At 36.0% G+C, this 22,707-nt stretch overlaps 2 protein-coding genes across 4 annotated transcripts in view; both read left to right on the top strand.

Moving 5' to 3' along the window:
- foxp4 (forkhead box P4) overlaps positions 1 to 9,251 on the top strand; it is a 142,152-nt gene extending 132,901 nt beyond the window's left edge. For both annotated transcript variants that reach the window (XM_067388220.1, XM_067388219.1), the window contains exons 17-18: positions 2,621 to 2,793; positions 3,732 to 9,251. In XM_067388220.1, the coding sequence (XP_067244321.1) occupies positions 2,621 to 2,793; positions 3,732 to 3,879 (321 nt within the window). In that variant the 3' untranslated portion in view covers positions 3,880 to 9,251. The remainder of the gene's footprint in view (positions 1 to 2,620; positions 2,794 to 3,731) is intronic.
- Positions 9,252 to 19,151: 9,900 nt separating this feature from the next.
- mdfi (MyoD family inhibitor) overlaps positions 19,152 to 22,707 on the top strand; it is a 39,750-nt gene continuing 36,194 nt past the window's right edge. For both annotated transcript variants that reach the window (XM_067387321.1, XM_067387320.1), the window contains exons 1-2: positions 19,152 to 19,615; positions 20,259 to 20,399. In XM_067387321.1, the coding sequence (XP_067243422.1) occupies positions 20,297 to 20,399 (103 nt within the window). In that variant the 5' untranslated portion in view covers positions 19,152 to 19,615; positions 20,259 to 20,296. The remainder of the gene's footprint in view (positions 19,616 to 20,258; positions 20,400 to 22,707) is intronic.

Raw genomic sequence — 22,707 nt, 5'->3', positions numbered from 1 at the left:
ACTTTTGATTGTCTGCTCTGTGAGAGAATTGTTCTTTTAAAGCCTTTGATTTCAGTTCATTTGTAGAACCAGTTCAGTGTTCAGTCTGAATGATTCATGAGCAAATCAGTATGAATTTGTATTTGCATTTAAAAATCTTTAAAAAATAAATAATAATAAAAATAAATTTTTCTAAAGGTCTAAAATATTTTGTTCCCTAAGCATTGCTTTGGGTAGAGTAAAAGTTGCCATAGTAAGATCTGATGTGTGAGTGAATCGTTCTTTTCAACGAATTAGTCTAAAGGATTCTTTAGTGAATCAGTCTGAATGAATTAAGTGATTTTATACAACTGGAAACATCTTGGAAAATGTATTCCTCAGAAAGTGTGGGAATCCTGAACAGATCAGGCCAGATGAAGCACACAAGGGCACTGATAACAATTTCCTTTTCTAATTAGCTGCTTCTCCCAAACCTCCTCCGTTCTCCTCCCTCCATCGCACACGCGCTCCCAGCCAGCCATATGTGATTTATAGCGTCAAATATTTGTCAATGAAGGTCACAGCATAAAATTAGTGTCTGTCCTAGAAAATCCATCTGAAACCTGCGGTGTCACCGCGACTCCTGTTCTGAGCTTTCAGAGCCTAGCTCTGTGTTTTTGTGTTTGTGTGTGTGTGTGTTTTTTCCCCAAGAACACTGTGTGATGAGACAGAGATGGATCTGGGAGGTTAGCCTTTGTGCTTGCGTCCTGGTCTGGGTGTGTGAGCGTGTGTGGCACTCTGTCAGGTCTGTGCCCATCCATCTCCTCACAGGACAAGCAGTGTCAGCGCCTGACAAACAAACAGCCCAGCTAATCACAGGCCAACACACACACACACAAACACACTTCCACCACCCTGGCCCAGTTTGTCCCGCTCTGACCCCGCAGGCCATCTCTATGGAAATGGAACTGCTCATCCTGAAAAGGCCGCACATAAACTAGCCTTTAACAAAAGAGCAGACACAGTGCGCAAAACAACGCCCTTCCAGAGTGTGAGAGAACTGTGGCTCTCTGCTGTTTTTGATTTGTAATTCCTCGAGTGTGTTGTGTGTTCAATCTCGCTTAAAATCGACCTTTTAAAAGTGACTCAGCCTGGTCATCTTCTCATTAAACGGGCATTATACATGTTTACCTATTAGATCTGTCTGTTTTTGCCACTTTCTTTAAAAATTGTGGCTCCCTGTTAAGTATAGTTTAAAGGGAAAAAAATGATTTGGTTCACATCAGCTAAACCTTGTGTGACCCTGATAATCTTTCTCGCCACCACCCAGTCTCTACAGAATCAGAATGAATTTCCCTCAAACTCTTTCATTTCTCCCCCTCTCTCTTTCTCTCGATGGCATATTTTGGGCAGTCACGACAGTTTGAATTGGCATGAGCACTACAACATTTTTAAGTTCAGAAATGACTGTAGGGAGACGAAGGAAACCAACCAGAACCATTTTCCGTTCCACTTTTCCTCTTGCATTAAAATATCCATATGCACAGTTGTTTATGTAGATCTGTATGCAATAATATGAATTTAACATTTACTTACATTGATTTTTACTTCTACCATTCTGACTTGAACCTTGTTTTTTTTGTTTTTTGTTTAGCTTGTTTATACATACAAAACCATTTAGTTAACAGAAAATCTGGGATTGTTTTTTGTTTAAAAAAAATGGAAATAAAAAGAACATTTTAAAAAAATTGCAAAGTAATTATAAGAAATAATACAAAGATAATATAATGAATGCTATTATGTAAATTGAAGATATTTAAAATTATTTTTAGAATTCTTAATTATTTTATCACTGAAATTGTTATGCTGATAATATAATTTATAATAAAAATATTAATTTAAAAATTATATTTGACAATATATATATATATATTTATATATTTATATATATATATATATATATATATATATATATATATATATATATATATATATATATATATATATATATATATATATATATATATATATATATATATATATATAATATAAACCATAATGAGAAGTAGAAGGATTTTCACTAGTGTTTTCAGACTTTTGGACCCCACTATAAATGTCACCATCATGTCTTCTTTTACTATTTTACTTAATTTCTTTTCCCCTTTCAAAAATGTTTAAGCAAAAAGTTATTATTATTGAAGTATTACCAAATACTATAGTATACTATAACGTATCTCAAGTCCTAAAGAGTTTTCGAGGTGTTGTGTGTTTCAGTTGGGTCTGTTGTGTGGAGGCGAGGAGACCCCTAGTGGTCACATAAACTAACCTGCTGCACCACTGCTGCCAGATTTCTCTCAAAAACACACAGATTGCATCTGTCCGGTCAGCACATTTTATAAGACCAGTGGAGATGTTTAATAGTTAATAAGAATTTAAAATCAGACAAATAAAATTTCATCCTCTCAGGATGCTAATTGTGAAAGACACTATTGTCTGTGCAGGACTGAGTACACCTTGCAGTCATCTTTCTCTGTATATTCACTATAATGACCTTTCAGAACTGCAGCACCAACAATGCCTTATGATCTTAGAGCAACATTTCTATCATCGAATCTCTCTTAACTTTCCTTAATGACTTAATTCTTAAAAATTGTGTGTGCAGGCTGCACTTGCAGAGAGCAGTCTTGGTCTTCTGAACAGCCCCACCCTGATGAACAACAGCACAGGTGCGAGCCTCAACATGCTGCACGTCGGCCACGATGATGTCAGCAGCACTGTTGAACAAGTCAACAGTAATGGCAGCTGCAGCCCTGGCCTCTCTCCGCAGCAGTATGGGTAAGACTGGTCAACTCACAGCCAGCTGATTGCTAGTGCATTCATATGTAGTGTAATGTAGTGTATTAATTAATTACTGAATAAAGCAATAACCTAAAGTTGTATGAAACAACAGCAACGAAAAAATTAATTAAACCAATTTTTAACACAAGGTTTGTTTTTTTTGTTTCTTATGCTCACCAAGGAGGAGTTTATTAATAATTAATAATTAGAAATACACTGATATATCAATAATCGGTATCGGCCGATAAAAGCACATTTTCACACTATTGGCTATCGGCCAATAGTTTTAAAAACAGCCGATAGTCAGGGCGATATATCCTGTCAATCAAAAGAGGGCAGGAAAATGCACTGAATTTGTGCTTTGTGTAAATAAAATGCTTTGTGTTTAAATAAAATTTAATAAATATTCATTTAATCTTCAGAATTTAGTTAATGTGTGTTAATATTAATTTTAGAAATGTATTTGTTTATAACTGATACCAGTTACTCTCAAACAAGTTGATGAAATGGAGAGAATAAACTTTTTTTTTGCATTTATTTCAAAATATAATTATTAATTATAATGAAGTTGTTATTAATTTAAAAGAAGGTATAAAAGGCAGAACCCTCAAACTATTGGTATCTGCAGATATCATTCTGAATAATTGGCTATCGGTGGATAAATTTAGTATCAGTGCATCTCTATTTATAAAATTATAATTATACTATACTAACATTTTTATATATATATATATATATATATATATATATATATATATATATATATATATATAATTAAATTTAAAAAATATCAACATTTCTTTTAAAAGTATATTTCAATATTCGAAAGCGATTTTAAAAAGTGTTTGCATATTTAAAGGTTTATCTCTCTTTTGAATGATCCTGTTTCTATAATCTTAGTAAAGACTAACATATTGTGTGTTATTCCGTTTCAGACACCAAGTCCATGTGAAAGAGGAGCCAGCTGAGATGGAGGAGGACAGCAGACCCGTGTCCCTCATGGCATCTGTCACTCAAAACCTGAGCATGCCCGGTGACGAGCGCGACATGGAGGAGGAGCTTCCCACGGAGGAGCTTGAGTAAGAGGAAGGGTTGATGGAGGCAGAGCTCACCGGCCCGACCACTCCCTCATATTCAAGATGTTCAAGATCAAGTGAGAAAACAAAGATACAAAACCAACTACAACTTCAAAAACCAAAACAGGGTTAGACCTCATCTGTTCACAATGCAAAAACACACAACACGTTCCCCCCACCCCCTTCAAGTTTTTTATTTCCTCAGTCAGTACCCTCAAAAAGGCCCTCTGAGTGCGTTTATGTCCTCCTGTGTCTGATAGAAGTATGGACCAGCGTATCTAAAGCTACTGAGGGAAATCTGACGTCAGTATACACGCTTAGTCATTTTTTTCCCCCAGAAGTCACTTGAGGTTTCTCTATTTTAAGTCTTTTTAGCTTTAATTTTTCTGTTCTTTGGGCCTGAGAACACTGCTTTTCTATGGGATAAATACACAGCGGTGATTTACCTCAGACAGATGTTCACATGCCTGAAAAGAGAGGAAAAAGATGACAAACACACATCTTCAGAATGACTTCTGCTTTCAACCGGATTTTTGTACTCGTTCAAAGGGGATGCTGTAAGACTCAGTAACTTTGCGGTCACACAGATAAGTTCACCACTCTCGACAAAGGCAAAGACTGAAACAAAACAAGCTGAAAGACTGGCAATGGCGTCCCTGGACAACTCCTTTGTTTCTTTTCTTTTCTTTTCGTCTCCCTTACATGACTGGACTGGAGAAACAGGGGGGACACGTTCTGTCTCGAGGCGGCGTTAGCTTCGGGTCAGACGGCGGGTGCTTGTGCTGTCCTTATCTTTATCTGATGGTATCCACAAGAATCTGCCAGAACGTGCTTTTCCCCATCGCTCTTTGTCAGACTAAACGTAGAAAATGTTGCTACCCCCAAAAAAAGGCATATTTCAGGAAAAGGAACTTTTTTGCTGTTGTTCTCCTGTGGTGCTGTTATGACAGCCAGACTGACATGAGGCGTGTGGAGGACCGGCTCAGAGACTTTATTGACTGTATTGTTGATTATAATATGTGTGCAGTAGCTTTCGATTTCGTTTTACTTTCATAGTCATTTATTTCTAAAGGATCAACATTTTTCATTGTGATGTAATTCAGCTATTATATGTCTTCTGTTAATGATTGTTTTGTTTTTTTTGTTTTTTTTTATTCTCTCATCATTCCAAAAAGGGGTTACGTTTGGGAGAGAAGTTCCAAAATCCTAATTCTACAAACTCCAACCCCCCCCCAAAACTTAACCTAGCGTTAGATCACAAGTAAATGAGGATAGCACTTAGCTTTAAGTGAAAACCGAAACAGATGAAATCTAACGTTAAATACCAACAAAACCACTCGAACATTTCTATAGCAGAGAGAAGCTGAAACTAAAGAGGTGGAATACGCGTCGCAGGGCTCCCTGTACGATCCTGAAACACTTTACAGGCACTCATATCTCTCTTTTTTTCACAAATTTGCTTCATTTATTTGTTTGTATTGAAAAATTTCAGATCTTATTTTCCCAGATTTGCAGCATTTCCTTTGTTCGTTTCAGAATTTTCTGTAGTAGCCAGTTGATATCAGCTGCGATACAAAATATTGCTTTAACGTAAAAGATAACACGGTCACGGAATACCTCAGACCACAGTGTTTGCCCCCTCTCGCTGTTATTACAAAGGGGATTTGTACTGTGGCTAACCAACATAGTGACTCTTTCATTGTCAGTTCAAAGTTCTATAGTTACTAGATATATAAAAGTTATTTGCAATTCACTGTGTGAGTAGAAAGTGTCTGATTAGCATGTGAGATTTTGCTTTCACTGACTATAAAAAAAACTTTTCTCAGTAGTGCCATGCCAAATTTCGAGTTTTAATTTAATATATGTTGCTTTTTTTAGTTTTTTCCCCATTTTACTTTTGTTACAGGTAACCAAAGAGATATTTAGTAAACCAAAAAAAAAACCTCTTTTTTTATTTATCATTTCTTCTTCCTAAAGAACTGGCCAAAAGAACACAAATACGTCATTTGAATATTTAATTTCTCCTTTTTTTTCCAGTTAAATGATTTGTTTGTTTTTTTTTGACTTACACTACAGAGCATTCCAAAAACCAAAGTGTAAAATGCAAATGCTTTTTTTTTTTTGTTGTTGTTGTTCAAAAAAAGGACAGAACTGTTTTAATATAAGTTAACCTAATGAGTTCTTAACACTACAAATGTTTAAAGGCCAAAAAACAAACCGCAAAGGAAACAAAAAGCAAAAAAAGCAGTATTAACAAGCCTCTTGCAGTTCCTTAGTTAATGTACAAAGCACTTACCGATCTGAGAAAGGAAGCTCTCTACCCCATTTTGTGCTCAGGCGATTGCAGTGTTGAGAACGCGGTCTTAAGATTGCGAAGGACTTTACATGCAAAAGGCACTTGAATAACAGTTGATGTACTTTGTGACACTAGAAGCCAGCAGCAATTACTCAGCATTACGGTTTACTTCAATTACCAGTATTTCACAATTAAACGCAGTTCAACGAATACCAAAAAACGCAGGCAAGCACTTGCTTGTTGTGCTTAACCCTGCCTGTTGAACAGTATTATTTACCACACTAATAAGGGATGGCTGATAGGGACTCAAACACAACAGGAATCATTTTAAGGACTGTTCAAGTTATTATTTTCCACTTTTTTTATGTTGGAGGATCTTTCTGATGTACCAGGTCAAACGAGACCTGTGTATTCATTTCATACACACCTTCGAAACACCTTCAAAGAAATAAAACCAAAAATAATGCTACCTCCTTTTGAAAACGATTCACAAAATAGATAGGCCAATGAAAGTCACCTATAGTCATTCAAAAGGTGTAAATCCCTTCTAGTTTTTCATTCATATGCGAAATAAAAAAAAAAGTCGGAAAAACCAAAATACGATTCTTGTTGCATAGCTGTGAACGGAGCTTGTCGATTCCTCTCGATTCCAAATTCATTAGCATGAATGGAAACAAATAAACGAGACACAACGGGGAAAAAAAGACGACTACCTCTCCACCCCCTCCTGAAAAAAAAAAAAAAAAAATGCTGAGTCCTGTTAAGTATGAAGCATTAAGTGGTCAACATATTTAAAAGGGTCTACTCCAAATCACATATTCCCCACTTTAAGTGATCTATTAGCATAGTGTCTATGTACAGGTCCTCTGTGCGGAGGCTTAATTGTGTGTTCTAATTCCGCATGCATAATGAGAGGCCAGGCCAATGAGAGCCATCGAGCTGGCCGGTCATTAGAGCGTACTCAATGGGCCAGTCAGTTGGGTGTCAGAAATGATGATAGGCAGAATGCATTAACGCAGGCCACTCTCGCACGGACCCCGCTTCCCAATTAATGCAAAGTGTAGCTTCGTGACGGCTGTGGAAAAAATAGCACACACACACACACACACACACACACCATCCCAGAGAGATCATCACGCTCCTAGTGAAACAGGCCTTTATTTTTACCGCACAACGAAACCAAAATATCCAAAGACAACCATCGAGCTTGTGCTACAAGAACTGAGGATTGCGAAGGAATTGAAAAACTCTCACAAATGAATTGCTGCATTCACGAAATGGACTACAATTGTGCTTTAAGGTACATGTGTGTAAACAAAGCTGTTTTGTAAGATGTGGACTGAAACACATCAGTGGTGATCGCCATGACTCCTTCGTTACTTTTACGCGCGTTGTAATGATGTATTATTGTATATTACCGTTCGGCTTAGCTCTGAAGGGCATTCCCTCTTTTTCGTGTTTCATTTACTTGTTTTCTTTTCGCTTTTATTTTTCCGCACCTGTTTTTTTTTTTTTTTTTTTAGCTATTGTAAAGTTTTGAGCTCAGAATTCCTATACTGTATTGCTTATGCTAAAGTGTATGTATTTATCATATTATGTGCTGCAGGTATCATGGTTAAATTTTGTTTTCCTTTTTTTCCCCCCCAGTTTTTCTGTCATTAAACGTCTGGGACGATGATTTTTTTTTTTTTTTTTTTTTTTGTGTATTATCTTGAGAAAAAAAAGACAGATTAAGAGTTAGATAAGTGGTTTAGGTAACACACCTGTTTGTATATTTATCTTAGCTAGGTCTATTTTGATACTTTTTGTCTCTGTAGTGCATTTATGCATTTTTAAGGAAAAAAGAGAGAAAACAAACTAAAAAGTTGAACTCATTGTGTAATGATACCTCAGAAGGACTTTTCTCAAAAGACAGGACCAAAACTTCAGAAAAACAGTGAAAGAGAAAAAAAAAAAAAACATTGAAGAAAAAAAAATGTGTAGCCCTCTCTTGCTTATAAGAAAGAGCAACTTTAAGGTGTTTTTTTTTGTTTGTTTTTTTTTTTTTCAATTATTGGTCTTTTAGGTGCCAATATATGTACAGACTCCCTTTAAAGTCAACTCATATTTACCATGAGCACTCAAAGCTGTCTCTCATAAGGCAATAGCGCTCCAGATTTGTACAGAAAGTCTCTGAGAAAGTGCACGGATTGGCTCTCTTCAGTGGGTGATTGTCGATTGAGAGAGACTTACTTATATTTTCAGACTTTTCTGCACCCTTATGGCACTAAAATGGGACCATGAAGTCCTGCAGGCTATTTTCGACCACTGTTTGCCATTCGCTGTGAACTTGGTGTGGCTTTTCCACAGTAGCATACCAAATAAGATTGTGAAAAGGCTTTTAGAAATGCAGTTCATCTTCAGTGACCACCAAAGGGATTGTGGATAGACGTCTGTATTCCAAATCGATCTAGTCTGCCACAACTGTAACCAAACAAATGTGTGACGAAGGTGACAGCGGTATTTTACATTTCATGTTTATCCACCCTACAACCCAGAGCTCCATTGCCTGGTTATGAATAGCTTTGAGCTGCCGCTCTCTAAGTAAAGGACCCCTGCAGGGGGAGCTTTTGCCTGATGGTATTAACTTCTTCGGCCAATCAAATGGAACTACCACTTCGACTCTCCTCTCATTGTATTTTTACGAATGTGTGTACATTTTCAGCAGTGACTTCTATGTACTTTAGTTTCATTTTAACTTGTTTACTTCTCTTTATTATTTTTTTTTTTACATTTGTTTTGCTTTTTCAGATGAGACTTGGGGGAAGAATAGGTGGTGGCTTTTGAAATGGTATAGAAAATTTTAAAAAAGGCAACTAGCCATCCACCTTTGTCATTCTAACCCCCGGTGACCATGTTTATGCCAGTCACTGCCGTTTTTCTTCATGCTGTATAAAAAACACATATATCTGTGTATTTGTAACCTGAATCTTCTTGTGTCTGTTCATGCAGACAATAAAAAACTGTACAGTAGGTCTAGTTGCATGTAATCTGTACTAATTATTGACAATGGCATTATAAAATGCAATAAAAATACTTATTACACTGTCTAAGGCTGTGCATTGTAAGTTTTTATTAACACTTTCATTCAAATTAACATATTAATGTGTTTAAATAACCCTCTGATTCATGAATTAAGCCACAAAGGAATTTGTTTCTCATTTTGTCACTCATTAATTTATTTCCACTCGTTTTCCTTTTTGTACTGTATCTATAATGCATATCCCTATTGCTATATTTGTTTACAACATAAATGCACTGGCGTTCACATTAAAGGGATATTTCATCCAAAAATTAATGAAAATTCTGTCATTTGCTCACCCTCAAGTTGTTCCAAACCTGTATGAAATTTTCTGCTGAACACAAAAGAATAGTTTGAAGAATATGGGTAACCAAACAGTTGATGGGCCCCATTGACTTCCATAGTATGGAGGAAAAAAATGGCTATGGAAGTCAATGGGGCCCATCAACTGTTTGGTTACCGACATTCTTCAAAATATCTTCTTTTTGTGTTCAACAGAAGAAAGAAATTCATACAGGTTTGGAACAACTTGCGGGCGAGTAAATGATTTTTGGGTGAACTATTATGAAGTATTATTTTTATTATTAATATTATTATTATTATTAATTATCCACAGTATTGTTTAATGAAAATCCTTCTTTTTTCATTGGTCTATAAAAAGACCTAAAGGAAATTCCCACTGAAGTATCCAGTGGTCACACTGTAGATTAGGGTCCAATTCTCACTATTAACTATGGCTTTTGCCTCAAACTCCTCATTACTGCTTGTTAATAGTTAGTAAGGTAGTTGTTAAGTTTAGGTTTTGGTACGATTAAGGGATGTAGAATATGGTCATGCAGAATAAGTCATTGATATGTGCTTTATAAGAACAAATAAACAGCCAATATACATGGTAAAACTGTTTTTACCAAATACTATTTCATTATGTTCAGTACAGTAGACTGTACATAATTTTCATTTGTGGTAAGTAAATTGCAACAAAAATGAATACAAATGCAATTAATAAAAGTGTTCCCAACTAAAAAAAAATATAGAGGTATTCTGAAGGTACAGCCATTTTGAATTCATCGTATAAATGTTAGAAATAAAACAAAAACAATGATAAATAAATATAACCCGAATTCTGGAAATGTTGGGACATTTTTTTAATTTGAATAAAAAGAAAACTAAAAGACTTTCAAATCACATGAGCCAATATTTTATTCACAACAGAACATAGATAAATGTTTAAACTAAGAAATTTTACAATTTTACGCACTAAATGAGCTCATTTCAAATGTGATGCCTGCTACAAGTCTCAAAATAGTTGAGATGGGGGCATGTTTACCATGGTGTAGCATCTCCTCTTCTTTTCAAAACAGTTTAAAGATGTCTGGGCATTGAGGTTATGAGTTTCTAGAGTTTTGGTGTTGAAATTTGGTCCCATTCTTGCCTGATATAGGTTTCCACCTGCTGAAGAGTTTGTGGTCATTTTCTTTTTGTGGTCGTATTTTTCTCTATGGGAGAAAGATCTGGACTCAGACAGGCCAATTCAGCACCCAGACTCTTCTACGACGAAGCCATGCTGTTGTAATAGCTGCAGTATGTGGTTTTGCATTGTCCTGCTAAATTACACAAGGCCTTCCCTGAAATAGATGTCGTCTGGAGGGACGTTTTACCTTTATATACCTTTCAGCATTCATAATGACTTCCAAAACATGCAAGCTGCCCATATCGTACCCCCATACCATCAGAGATGCTGGCTTTTGAACTGAATGCTGATAACATGCTGAAAGGTCTCCCTCCTCTTTAGCCCGGAGGACAAGGCATCCGTGATTTCCAACAAGAATGTCAAATTTGGACTCGTCTGACCATAGAACACTTTTCCACTTTGAAACAGTCCATTTTAAATGAGCCTTGGCCCACAGGACACAATGGCACTTCCAGACCATGTTTACACTTCCTTTTTGCATGATATAGAGCTTTAGTTGGCATCTGCAGATGGCACGGCGGATTGTGTTTACCGACATTGGTTTCTGGAAGTATTCCTGGGCCCATTTAGTAATGTCATTCACACAATCATTCCGATGAGTGATGCAGTGTCGTCTGAGGGCCCGAAGACCACGGGCATCCAATAAAGTTCTTTTGCCTTGTCCCTTACGCTCAGAGATTTCTCCAGTTTCTCTGAATCTTTTGATGATCTTATGTACTGTAGATGATGAGATTTGCAAAGCCTTTGCAATTTGACATTGAGGAACATTTGCTTTAAAGTATTCCACAATCGTTTTATGCACTCTTTCACAGCTCTGCCCATCTTTACTTCTGAGAGACTCTGCCTCTCTAAGACATCCTTTTATAGCTAATCATGTTACAGACCTGATATCAATTAACTTAATTAATTGCTAGATGTTCTTCCAGCTGAATCTTTTCAAAATTACTTGCATTTTCAGCCATTTGTTGCTCCCATGCCAACTTTTTTGAGACCTGTAGCAGGCATCATTTGAAATTAGCTCATTTAGTGGATAAAAGTGTAAAAATTCTCTGTTTAAACATTTATGTTATCTATGTTCTGCTGTGAATAAAATATTGGCTAAAGTCTTTGAAAGTCTTTTAGTTTCCATTTCATTCAAATTTAAAAAACGTCCCAACATTTCCAGAATTCGGGCTGTAGGACTGCCATAAAAAATATGGGAAAGGGTCAAAGGTGATCTCCCATGGTGGTTTAGATGTACATCATCATACACTAAATAGTTCAAAATGTCTTTTTCTCATCATGCATCAGAGAGTTAATATCTAATTCACTATAAAACATGCAAACATCCTTGCCAGCATTTGACAGTTTACAATAAGACAAGAGGTTGTGTGGCTCTGCTGGAGCTTATGCGTATGGTGTTTCTCTCTAACACACACACACACTACAAAAAGTAGTCCATTATGTGAGGTGTAGAAAATGTGCTCTCAATTAAGAGCAAGCCAGGGAGGTGGCTTCCCCTAAATCATGAAAAATGCATGTGACACTTAGGCACACTGACTTTGGTGTAAAGTGGGTGATTGAACCAGAAAGCAGGGGCCTCAACTTCAAGGAAGTGGGATGTCTACAGAGCACTTGCCTTTCCAACTAACTTAGTAAGGGGAACATCATAGCCCAAGTCCATTTGATGATATTTTTTGGGCTGGGGGACAAAATAAATGGGACACAGAAGTAGAAAAAAGAAAACTACAGTGGTTATAGTCTTTGCATGTGCTCCATCTACGATATGTTGAGTAATAGGCTAATATTTGCAGTTACCTCTTTGTGTAATAGCATCCAGCTAATCGTTCGGTTATATAATTTATTGCTCATATTTAATATGAGCTCAAACCCTCTCTCACTTACTTTAAATTCTGTTGAGTAAGCTGTAGGCTGACTGCTAGCAGATGAATACAGTAATAGATAAAATCATAGATTTGTGAGACATCAATCACATGACAACAATGCATCTTTTCTGCATTGCTCTCTATTTTAAAAGTGATATTAAATCTTACCAGTTGATATTATCAGTAAAATGAGTCTCTCATTGAAAAACAAGTTCAAAATCTGACAGCATTTTATTATTTTCTGATGGAATGCATTTAGTACAGTTTTTGTGTGTGTGTGTGTGTGTGTGTGTGTGTGTGTGTGTGTGTGTGTGTGTGTGTGTGTGTGTGTGTGTGTGTGTGTGTGTGTGTGTGTGTGTGTGTGTGTGTGTGTGTGTGTGTGTGCTTTATACGAATAACGTTTGACCTTGTGTATACTATACATTGCTTACACACACACACACACACACAAAACCATCACAATAAAGTGTTAACAGATACTTATAGTAAACAGACTGTTTAAAGGGGATCATCAAAATGAAGTGATACTGACAGTTTGGCATTACATCAGGTTCTTTCTGTCCAGCAGGCTGACCACAATAATAGTCATGTGTTGAAACCCTACAGAAGTGTGTCCATGTGATGGTCTTGTTGTTGTGTTACAGGCTCTGTCCACCAGGAGGGGTAAATAAACCAGCCAAAAGCTGAATGGGACATAATGAAAAAAAGAAAAAAGAAAAGAAAAGGAAAATAACAGGACAGGCCCAGTCAGAGAGCCCTTTCAGTCTTCTGAGAAAATCTCTCACTGACATACAGACAGGGTGGAGAGTGTTATTCCAACCCATTTAGACCGGGATCAGGTTCTCTGCTTTTTTTTTTTTTTCTGCCATCCCTTCCCTTCCTTCGAAATCTGCTCTGAAAGCTTATCTTTAAAAAAAAAAAAAAAACAGGCCTCCAATCTGAAGAGGTGTTGCTACAATATTGAGAGAAAAGATGGAAAAGTGTGGATGCTTTTGGGAAAAAATATTTTTATTTGATTAAAGTATTTTGAAATTCTTTCTCAGAGTTTGACAGGCAGGAATCTTACACTGGCTGCTCAATTTGGTAAAAGTTTTGGGGAAAAAAATGTGATACGTGTTGAAATGGCATTAAATTCAGGTAAACTCAGGTACTTTGAGTTTCAAGACCGACTGACCCAAGGAAAGTCTGACTGATACTGTTTGCACAATGACTCCTACTACTGAGTGTCAAAATACGCCATCCGCACCACTTATCCGCCTAGATAAATGATAAATCACACGCACATAAATGCTCGTTTAAGTGTATCCTGCACCCTCCAACGCTACATAATTAGTCAAATTAAGATGGCTTTGACAGAATACCTCAGCCTGGACCGCTAGCTTACACAAGGCCCGGACAGGAGAACAAAGGCATCTTTGTGAGTGATTAGAAACACATTTTCATCCCTCTCTCCTTCCCTGACCGTGCCAAAATGTTCAATTCCACTACAAACAATCAGTGTCAAACGTTTAAAATAACATCCAAGAGAAAAACACTGTTGGACATGAGTAATGCGTGCCTTGATGTTTCTTACTGTTATCTTGGAGAGGTTCTTGTAAAGCATTGAGCATTATAGCTACTGTCATTTTTTGTAACACTTTTATAAACCTATCACACATCTTTCATTCTTTCAATCTATGTTTCACACTTAAAATCCTGTTTCTTTTTTTGTTTTTTTTTTGTTTTTTCCTTGCACCTTTTTAGCTCCTTGTTTGTTTTTATAGGTTTTATCACAAATGTTTGAGCCAATACTAACACTTGTACATATCAGACTGCTTTTAGATTATTTGATGAATCACTACAATGTATTATGGGAAGTCAGCAGTTTCTCCAGGTTCCAGCAGTTGACCTAGATATGGTTATGTACAATGACCTATAATCACTGAGTGATGAATTAGTCAAGCACTTAAAGGTGCCCTAGAACTTTTTTTTAAAAGATGTAATATAAGTCTAAGGTGTCCCCTGAATGTGTCTGTGAAGTTTCAGCTCAAAATACCCCATAGATTTTTTTTAATTAATTTTTTAACTGCCTATTTTGGGGCATAATTAGAAATGAGCGATTCAGGGTGTGTGGCCCTTTAAATCTGGTGCTCCACGCCCCAACAGCTCGCGCTTGCCTTAAACAACATTAAAAAAAAAGTTCAAACAGCTAATATAAACCTCAAAATGGATCTTTACAAAGTGTTTGTCATGCAGCATGTCTAATCGTGTAAGTACAGTGTTTATTTTGATGTTTACATTGATTCTGAATGAGTTTGAGGCTGTGATCCGTGGCTAACGGCTAATGCTACACTGTTGGAGAGATTTATAAAGAATGAAGTTGTGTTTATGCATTATACAGACTGCAAGTGTTTAAAAATGAAAATAGTGACGGCTCTTGTCTCCGTGAATACAGTAAGAAACGATGGAAACTTTAAACACATTTAACAGTACATTAGCAACATGCTAACGAAACATTTAGAAAGACAATTTACAAATATCACAAAAAATATCATGTTATCATGAATCATGTCAGTTATTATTGCTCCATCTGCCATTTTTCGCTGTTGTTCTTGCTTGCTTACCTAGTCTGATGATTCAGCTGTGCACAGATCCAGACGTTCTGCCCTTGTGTAATGCCTTGAACATGGGCTGGCATATGCAAATATTGGGGTGTACACCCCGACTGTTACATAACAGTCGGTATTATGTTGAGATTCGCCTGTTCTTCGGAGGTCTTTTAAACAAATGAGATTTATATAAGAAGGACGAAACAATGGAGTTTGAGACTCACTGTATGTCATTTACTGAACTCTTGGTATTTAACTATGCCGAGGTAAATTCAATTTTTGAATCAAGGGCACCTTTAAAGGGTTTGTTCACCCAAAAATGAATTATCATTCACTGTCATTGATTACTCACCCTCATGTCTTTCAAACCCTTTGACTTTTGTTCATCTTTGGAACACAAATGAAGATAATTTTAAAGAAATTTGATATTTCTGTCCCACCATAGACAGCCTATGCAACTACTGCACCACTTTCAAGGCCCAGAAAGGTACTAAAGCCATCATAAAAGTAGGCTAATCCATGTGACTACGGTGGTTTAACTTCAATTAAAGGGTTAGATCATCCAAAAATGAAATTTCTGTCATTAATTACTCACCCACATGTAGTTCTACACCCGTGAGGCCTTCGTTCGGAATACAAATTAAGATATTTTTGATGAAATCTGAGAGGTTTCTGATCCCCCATAGAAAGCAATGCAAGTACCACACTCAAGGTCCAGAAAAGTAGTAAAGACATTATTAAAATAGTTCAAGTAACTGCAGTGTTTTAACGGAAATTTTACGAAATATTAATCTCCTAGGCGCATCAACACAACACCTACACACGTGTGCATTCGTGAGACTAGAAAGGTAGTAAAGACATTGTTAAAATAGTCCAAGTGACTACAGTGGTTCAAGTGCTGCACTGTCTCTGCAACATAAACCGTGTAGGAGAATGACAGGGAAAAGAAGAAATTGAATAAAGTTGTTATTTTTTCTTCATAATATTAAGATTAAACCACTGCAGTCACATGGATTATTTTAACAATGTCTTTACTACCTTTCTGGACCTTGAATGTGGTACTTGCGTTGCTTTCTATGGGGTATCAGAAACCTCTCGGATTTCATGAAAAATATTTTAATTTGTGTTCCGAAGATGAACGAAGGTCTTACGGGTGTGGAATGACATGAGGGTGAATAATTAATGACAGAATTTTCATTTTTGGGTGAACTAACCCTTTAACTCCAATGTGTGTTCACAACACGCATGCTCTCGTGAAAGCACGCGTGCGTGGGTGTTGTGTTGACGCGCCTTGGAGATTAATATTTTGTAAATAAAGTGGTAAATTTGGGAAAAAAAAGCACAAAATTTTGGTTCAAATACATGGATTACTTTATTGATGTCTTTAATACCTTTCTATGGCTTGAAAGTTGTAGCTGCATAGGCTGTCAAGGGAGGGACAGAAAGCTCTCAGATTTCATTAAAAAGATCTTCATTTGTGTTCTGAAGATGAACGAATGTCTTATGGGTTTAGAATGAGCAAATGATGACATAATTTTCATTTTTGGGTGAACAAACCCTTTAAAGGGATAGTTCAACAAAAATTAAAAATTTTGTCATCATTTACTCCCCCTCATGACATTGAAAACCTTTATGACACTTAAAGGGTTAGTTCACCCAAAAATGAAAATTCTGTCATTGATTACTCACCCTCATGCCGTTCCACACCCGTAAGACCTTTGTTTATCTTCGGAACACAAATTAAGATATTTTAGTTGAAATCCGATGGCTCAGTGAGGCCTCCATAGCCAGCAATGACATTTCCTCTCTCAAGATCCATAAAGGTACTAAAAACATGTTTAAATCAGTTCATGTGAGTACAGTGGTTCAATATTAATATTATAAAGCAACAAGAATATTTTTGGTGCGCCAAAAAAAATAAAAATAAATAACGACTTATTTAGTGATGGCCGATTTCAAAACACTGCTTCAGGAAGCATCGGAGCACAAATGAATCAGTGGATCGCATCATGATTCAGATCGCGTGTCAAACCGGCAAACTGCTGAAATCACGTGACTTTGGCGCTCCGAACTGCAGATTCGATACACTGATTCATTTGTGCTCCGATGCTTCCTGAAGCAGTGTTTTGAAATCAGCCATCACTATATAAGTCGTATATTTTTCGCTGAACTATATCCCTTTAACAATTGATGCACTGGGCCACATTTAAGCATGCAAAGCATAAAATCTCAATGAAATCATGCAGTAGATTAAGGCCTTCAGGACCACAGCAATCTTAGGTCATAGAGAGAAGAAACTAAGCGGAGTGGCACCTGGTAAATGTCAGGTTAATTACCAAGACAAAAACCTGAAGGGTTGAATATCATTGACCGGTCAACAAACACTGGCAGAGGCTAATGAGTGTCTGACGCTGTCTTAGGAGTGCTGTTATTTGCAATGAGTGTCATTTTGGATTTAGTAGTGGGTGAGGCTGTGGACATTACACCTTACTCAGTCATCAACATTTTAATTGATTTCATCACCTCAGTTTGTATGACACACACACAAAGCTCAAGTCTGCAGAATGCTGGTGCTGATGGACATCAGATCCAATGGGAGTGTATCAAAGTGTAGCATTCCCTTTACATGTGCAAAGCATTTGCAGGAAACTGCTAAAAGAGAGAGAGAGGTGATGGAACCATAAACATGGAATTCAGGCCTGACACTGACATTAATGAATATAAATTGGAATGCGTAAAAACATTCCTGCCGCCTATGCGATAAAAAAAAAAAGAAAGAAAAAAAAACATCTTTACTGGCACAGGGACCTAAAACTGATTTGAACTTGTATAAAAGTTGTACATATGATTTTTATCTGTTCTGCCCAAACATTTTACATTCAGTGTGCCTTCGGGCTTTCATAACATCATTGTTGTGTATTTTTGGACTTTTACCTGCAAATTGTATGTACCATCAATTGTCTTTAATTTGTTTCATTTGTACATATATCTCATATGATTTACATATATCTTAAATATTTAAAAAAAAAAGAAAGAAAAACTCTCTCTTTATGAACTATATATATATATATATATATATATATATATATTATATTATATTATATATATATATATATATATATATATATATATATATATATATATATATATATATATATATATATATATATATATATATATATATATATATATATATATATATACTTATACTTTCATATTCACCTGAAACGGTGAAACTGCCGTTATGACGATCAAGGATGGACGTGACTATATTGATTTGTTTGTTTGTATTTTTCCCCTGATGTTATTATTGTTTTTTGTTGAACGTGTGATCTCTGTGGTATAATTGCATTGCAGTTTCTTATTGACTGAAAAAAAAAATAATAATAAAGTTTTTAAAGATTTAAAGTTTTTTTTTTTATTTCATGTAACTGGTATATTTTATACCTGGCACCCGAACTTTATTTGGTTAAAACCAAAAAATTTAAAAGATTAATTTTGGATGGGCTGCCACCGTTACAATATATATATATATATATATATATATATATATATATATATTTATTTTTATATTTATATATTTTTTTTTTTTTTTTTTTTTTTTTTTTTAAGGAAAACTGTTCAAGATATATGTACATGTATATCAATCATTTAAAAATGTATATTAAAAATGAAATAAAATGTGTGTTTTATATATATATATATATATTATTATTATTATTATTATTATTTTATTATTTTATTATTATTATTAATTAAAAATTATATATTATATTATATTATATTATATTATATTATATTATATTATATTATATTATATTATATTATATTATATTATATTATATTATATTATATTATATTATATTATAGACGTGTTTTTGTCTATTATGTGGTCCTGGAGAGTGTAATCAGTGTAATTGTAGAGTACAGTCATCTCTTGCCTGCAGGGAGTAATCAGCCCTCAATGTCATTTCCTGTCGAACAGTCTCGAGCTGAGTGCGCGACTGCTGCTGTACGAGAGTCCTGAGCGACAGTGCGCGAGGTGAAAACACTGAAGAGCGACCTCAACAACTTTCATCATTACTGGAAATTAGGAGGATTTGAGAGGAAAAAAACTTTTCATAGCCATTTATTTCCCGTCTTCCTTTAGTACAGTGAAAAATAAGACTCCACCTTACGATGTTTTCTGTCAAGTTTTTTGGCTTTGGGAGAGTTTGAAGACGAAGATAAGTTTCTTCGTTTATTCAACGCTGGAGATAACGGTCGAGAATAACAAATGAGGAATAACGAGTGTCAACATTCATGTAAATAATAAAGCAACTCAAATACTTGAAGAGAGAGTGATACATGAAGAGAAAGAAAAGACTTTTCCCCGCGAAACGGGACACTTGAAAGTTTGTTTTGCGCGAGCACTAGAAGATGCATCACTGAAACAACACTGGTAGGAAAGTGACCATTGCAGGTAAGACGTTTGGACTGTTTTTCTTTACATCTGTCTCAGGTTTGTCTATAAAGGACATGTTCAACAGGTTTGAGTGAGTTTTAGCAGGAGCGTGCAGAGACTCGCCACAGACAAACCACAGCTTGAAAACCAACAGAGTCATCTTGTTCTGTGTGCTGATCGTGATTCATACAAGAGTATTATGATTATTCCTTTCAGTGGAGTTTTTAGTAGCTACGAAGTAACTTTATCATGTCTTGAAGTACATTACCTTAATTTAATAAGTTAAATGTAAGTGTTCTTTTAGCACATGACATTTTAATTAAAGTAACTCTTGAAATAGCATGTTCACCACAGGAATGCCATGGTCTGAGCATCAAAATTGTTTGTTTAATTCTTTATTTAGTTAATGACTTGAACATTTGGACAAGTCTTTTGTATCGTAACACACTATATATCGTTTCTGGCCATGATTCTCTGCTTCATTGTGCCATTTGAGTTTCTTCTTCTGCCAAGCATTATTTCCCAAGCCACTGCTGTTTTTAAGTACTTTGGCCCACTGACATGAGCCAAACAATAGAAGGGAAAAGTGATAGTGGGAACAAGGACAGCCGTGTGTTCGCAGGCTTGAGCCTTGTTTTCATCTGTGTGTTTCTTTTTGCAGGGTAATTTCTAGTCACCTGGCACCTGGTTCCAGAACAGATGTCCAAGGAGGACCACAGCCACAGTGCCAACCCGCCCGAACATTCAGATGGAGCCCAACGCGACAGCCGGCCCCTGGAAACAGTCATTGACCCATGCCCAGGTACAACATACACAGCCAGCAGGTCTCTGGATGTAACTTGAATTTAATTTTTAAAGTCTCCTTGAAATCCAAATTACAATTCTTTTTTTTTTTTCGTGTAATATTGCAGTATTTATTATAAATGATTTATCTGCGCACATCAAAAAAATATAAAAAATCATATGCCCTTCAAAATAACTTCCCCTCCATTTTGCAATGACTTCTCTTCTCTGATAATGTTTTCTTTTTCGGTGTAAAGGCGGAACGATCTGTCACTCACATGAGCAAACAGTAATAGCAAACCACAACCATCCAGTCAATTCCTGATGGACCAAATCAAGTCCAAGACCCTACATGTTTATTCGTCTGAGAAGCCATTTCATTCATGTTGACTTAAATAAGTGGATTGTTGCCATTCGATCGCATGCAAAAAGCTAGTGAGCTTCCTCTGTAGGCAGCATTTTATGGCATCATAGGCACACTTCCGACAGTTTCGAAAGGTAGGTAACTTAATTATACTGCCTGAAGATCTCTTTTTTAAACCAAATTACAAGGCAGCATTTCATGTATCCTTCTTGAACACAATCCCAGAATGCATTGCTTTGAGCTTATTGCTTGGGTCCTGTTTTTCCAGGTTTTTCCAGGAAGTTTAAAAGAAAAGCATTTGTGAAATAGAAATCTTTTGTAACATTAATACTTGTATTTTTACTGTCACTTTTGATCAATTGAATGCATCCTTGCTGAATGAAATTTTTAATTAAAAAAATCTGACCCCAAAATTTGGTATGGTAGTGTATGCTAGAGCTGGACTATTAATTGAAAAGTAATCAAAACCGAAATTCACAACCTCTAACTAACATAATTTTTCCATGTCAGTTATTTCATTTTTTTAATCCTGTTAATACTTTCACCTTAAAAACATGCTACTGCGTGTGTAGTCATGTGGCTCCACCCCGTCCAGTCAGCAGCATAGAGGCAACACGGAGGTGAACTCAAACGCTGAGTCAACGATTAGTTCTCTTTAAAATAAAAATTACCACAAATAAAAATTACACTCATAGGTGTATATGACATTCTTCTTTCTGATGAACACAATCGGAGTTATATATCCTGACACATCGACACATCTAAGTTTTATAATAGCAGTGAAAAGACACATGGCTCTAAATTGAAAAATTATCAATTTAGCATTGATAATTAATCAATGCTAAATTAATAAAAATATCCATATTTAACAAGTTATAAAAATAAACTATCTAGCTTCAGCCAGACCGCCATCTGTATTCAACTTAGGAAGAAGGTGTGACTGACGTTGCATCAGTTAATCTTTTTCATAAGTTGAATACGGAATGCGTAGGATGTAGCTTAAGCATTTTGAACTGCGAAAAGTGTTACACTTCCAATCTACTGGTGGAAGCTAGATATTTTAATAATTAATAATAATTTGTTACATTTATATAGCGCTTTTCTGGGTACTCAAAGCACTTTACATAGTAGGGGGAATCTCCTCAACCACCGCCAATGTGCAGCATCCACCTGGATGATGTGACGGCAGCCATATTGCGCAAGAACGCCCACTACACACCAGCTTATTTTACTTTATAACTGGTTAAATATGGATATTTTTCTTTCACAAATGCATCGCTTCCCTTCAGAAGGCCTTTATTAACCCCCTGGAGCCGTGTGGTGGGCGTTTTGCTTTGGATTGCACTTTCTTGTGCTTTATACTCGTTGGTCCTGTTCCCTGACATTATAAAGCTTGGATGCATCAGGATATTTATTAATATAGCTCCGAATGTGTTCATCAGAAAGAAGAAATTCTTGGGGTAATTTTCATTTTAAAGTGAACTAATCCTTTAAATCTTGCCGGTTTGGACATTCAAGCAATTTTAGATCATCGAATGTGTATTGTTATATTGAGCTACTGCGCTGATGCATTGTGGCACTCGAACACGCATATAGACGGTAGCTCACACATCACGTGAAGATTGTGTGCACAGTGGGTGCACAAGCTTGTTGTCAATGCTTTCGTGTGACTTATCACTAAAGAAGCTGAGAAACTCAAAAGTTATGGCATATATTTTTCTACTTTTGAAGTAACTATACTTACAACCCACAGCTTCACAATTAATAGAGATGGTATGACTAATTCACATGCAATCATTCTCTCATTAATGCATTCAAATAAATGCACTGGTACTGTGCTAATTTATCTGTATCTGATTTACAAGGAGCAGAAATGAAAGTACTCTTTCATTAGGAAAAAATATCCCACCTTTAAAAGTTAAGCATATTTACAGTACAAACCTTGTCAGTGAACTATGTAAAA

Source organism: Chanodichthys erythropterus, chromosome 6 (genome assembly GCF_024489055.1).
Source record: "Chanodichthys erythropterus isolate Z2021 chromosome 6, ASM2448905v1, whole genome shotgun sequence".
NCBI lineage: Eukaryota > Metazoa > Chordata > Actinopteri > Cypriniformes > Xenocyprididae > Chanodichthys > Chanodichthys erythropterus.
Note: the sequence above shows the minus strand (reverse complement) of the source record. Positions and strands in the feature narration are given on the sequence as shown.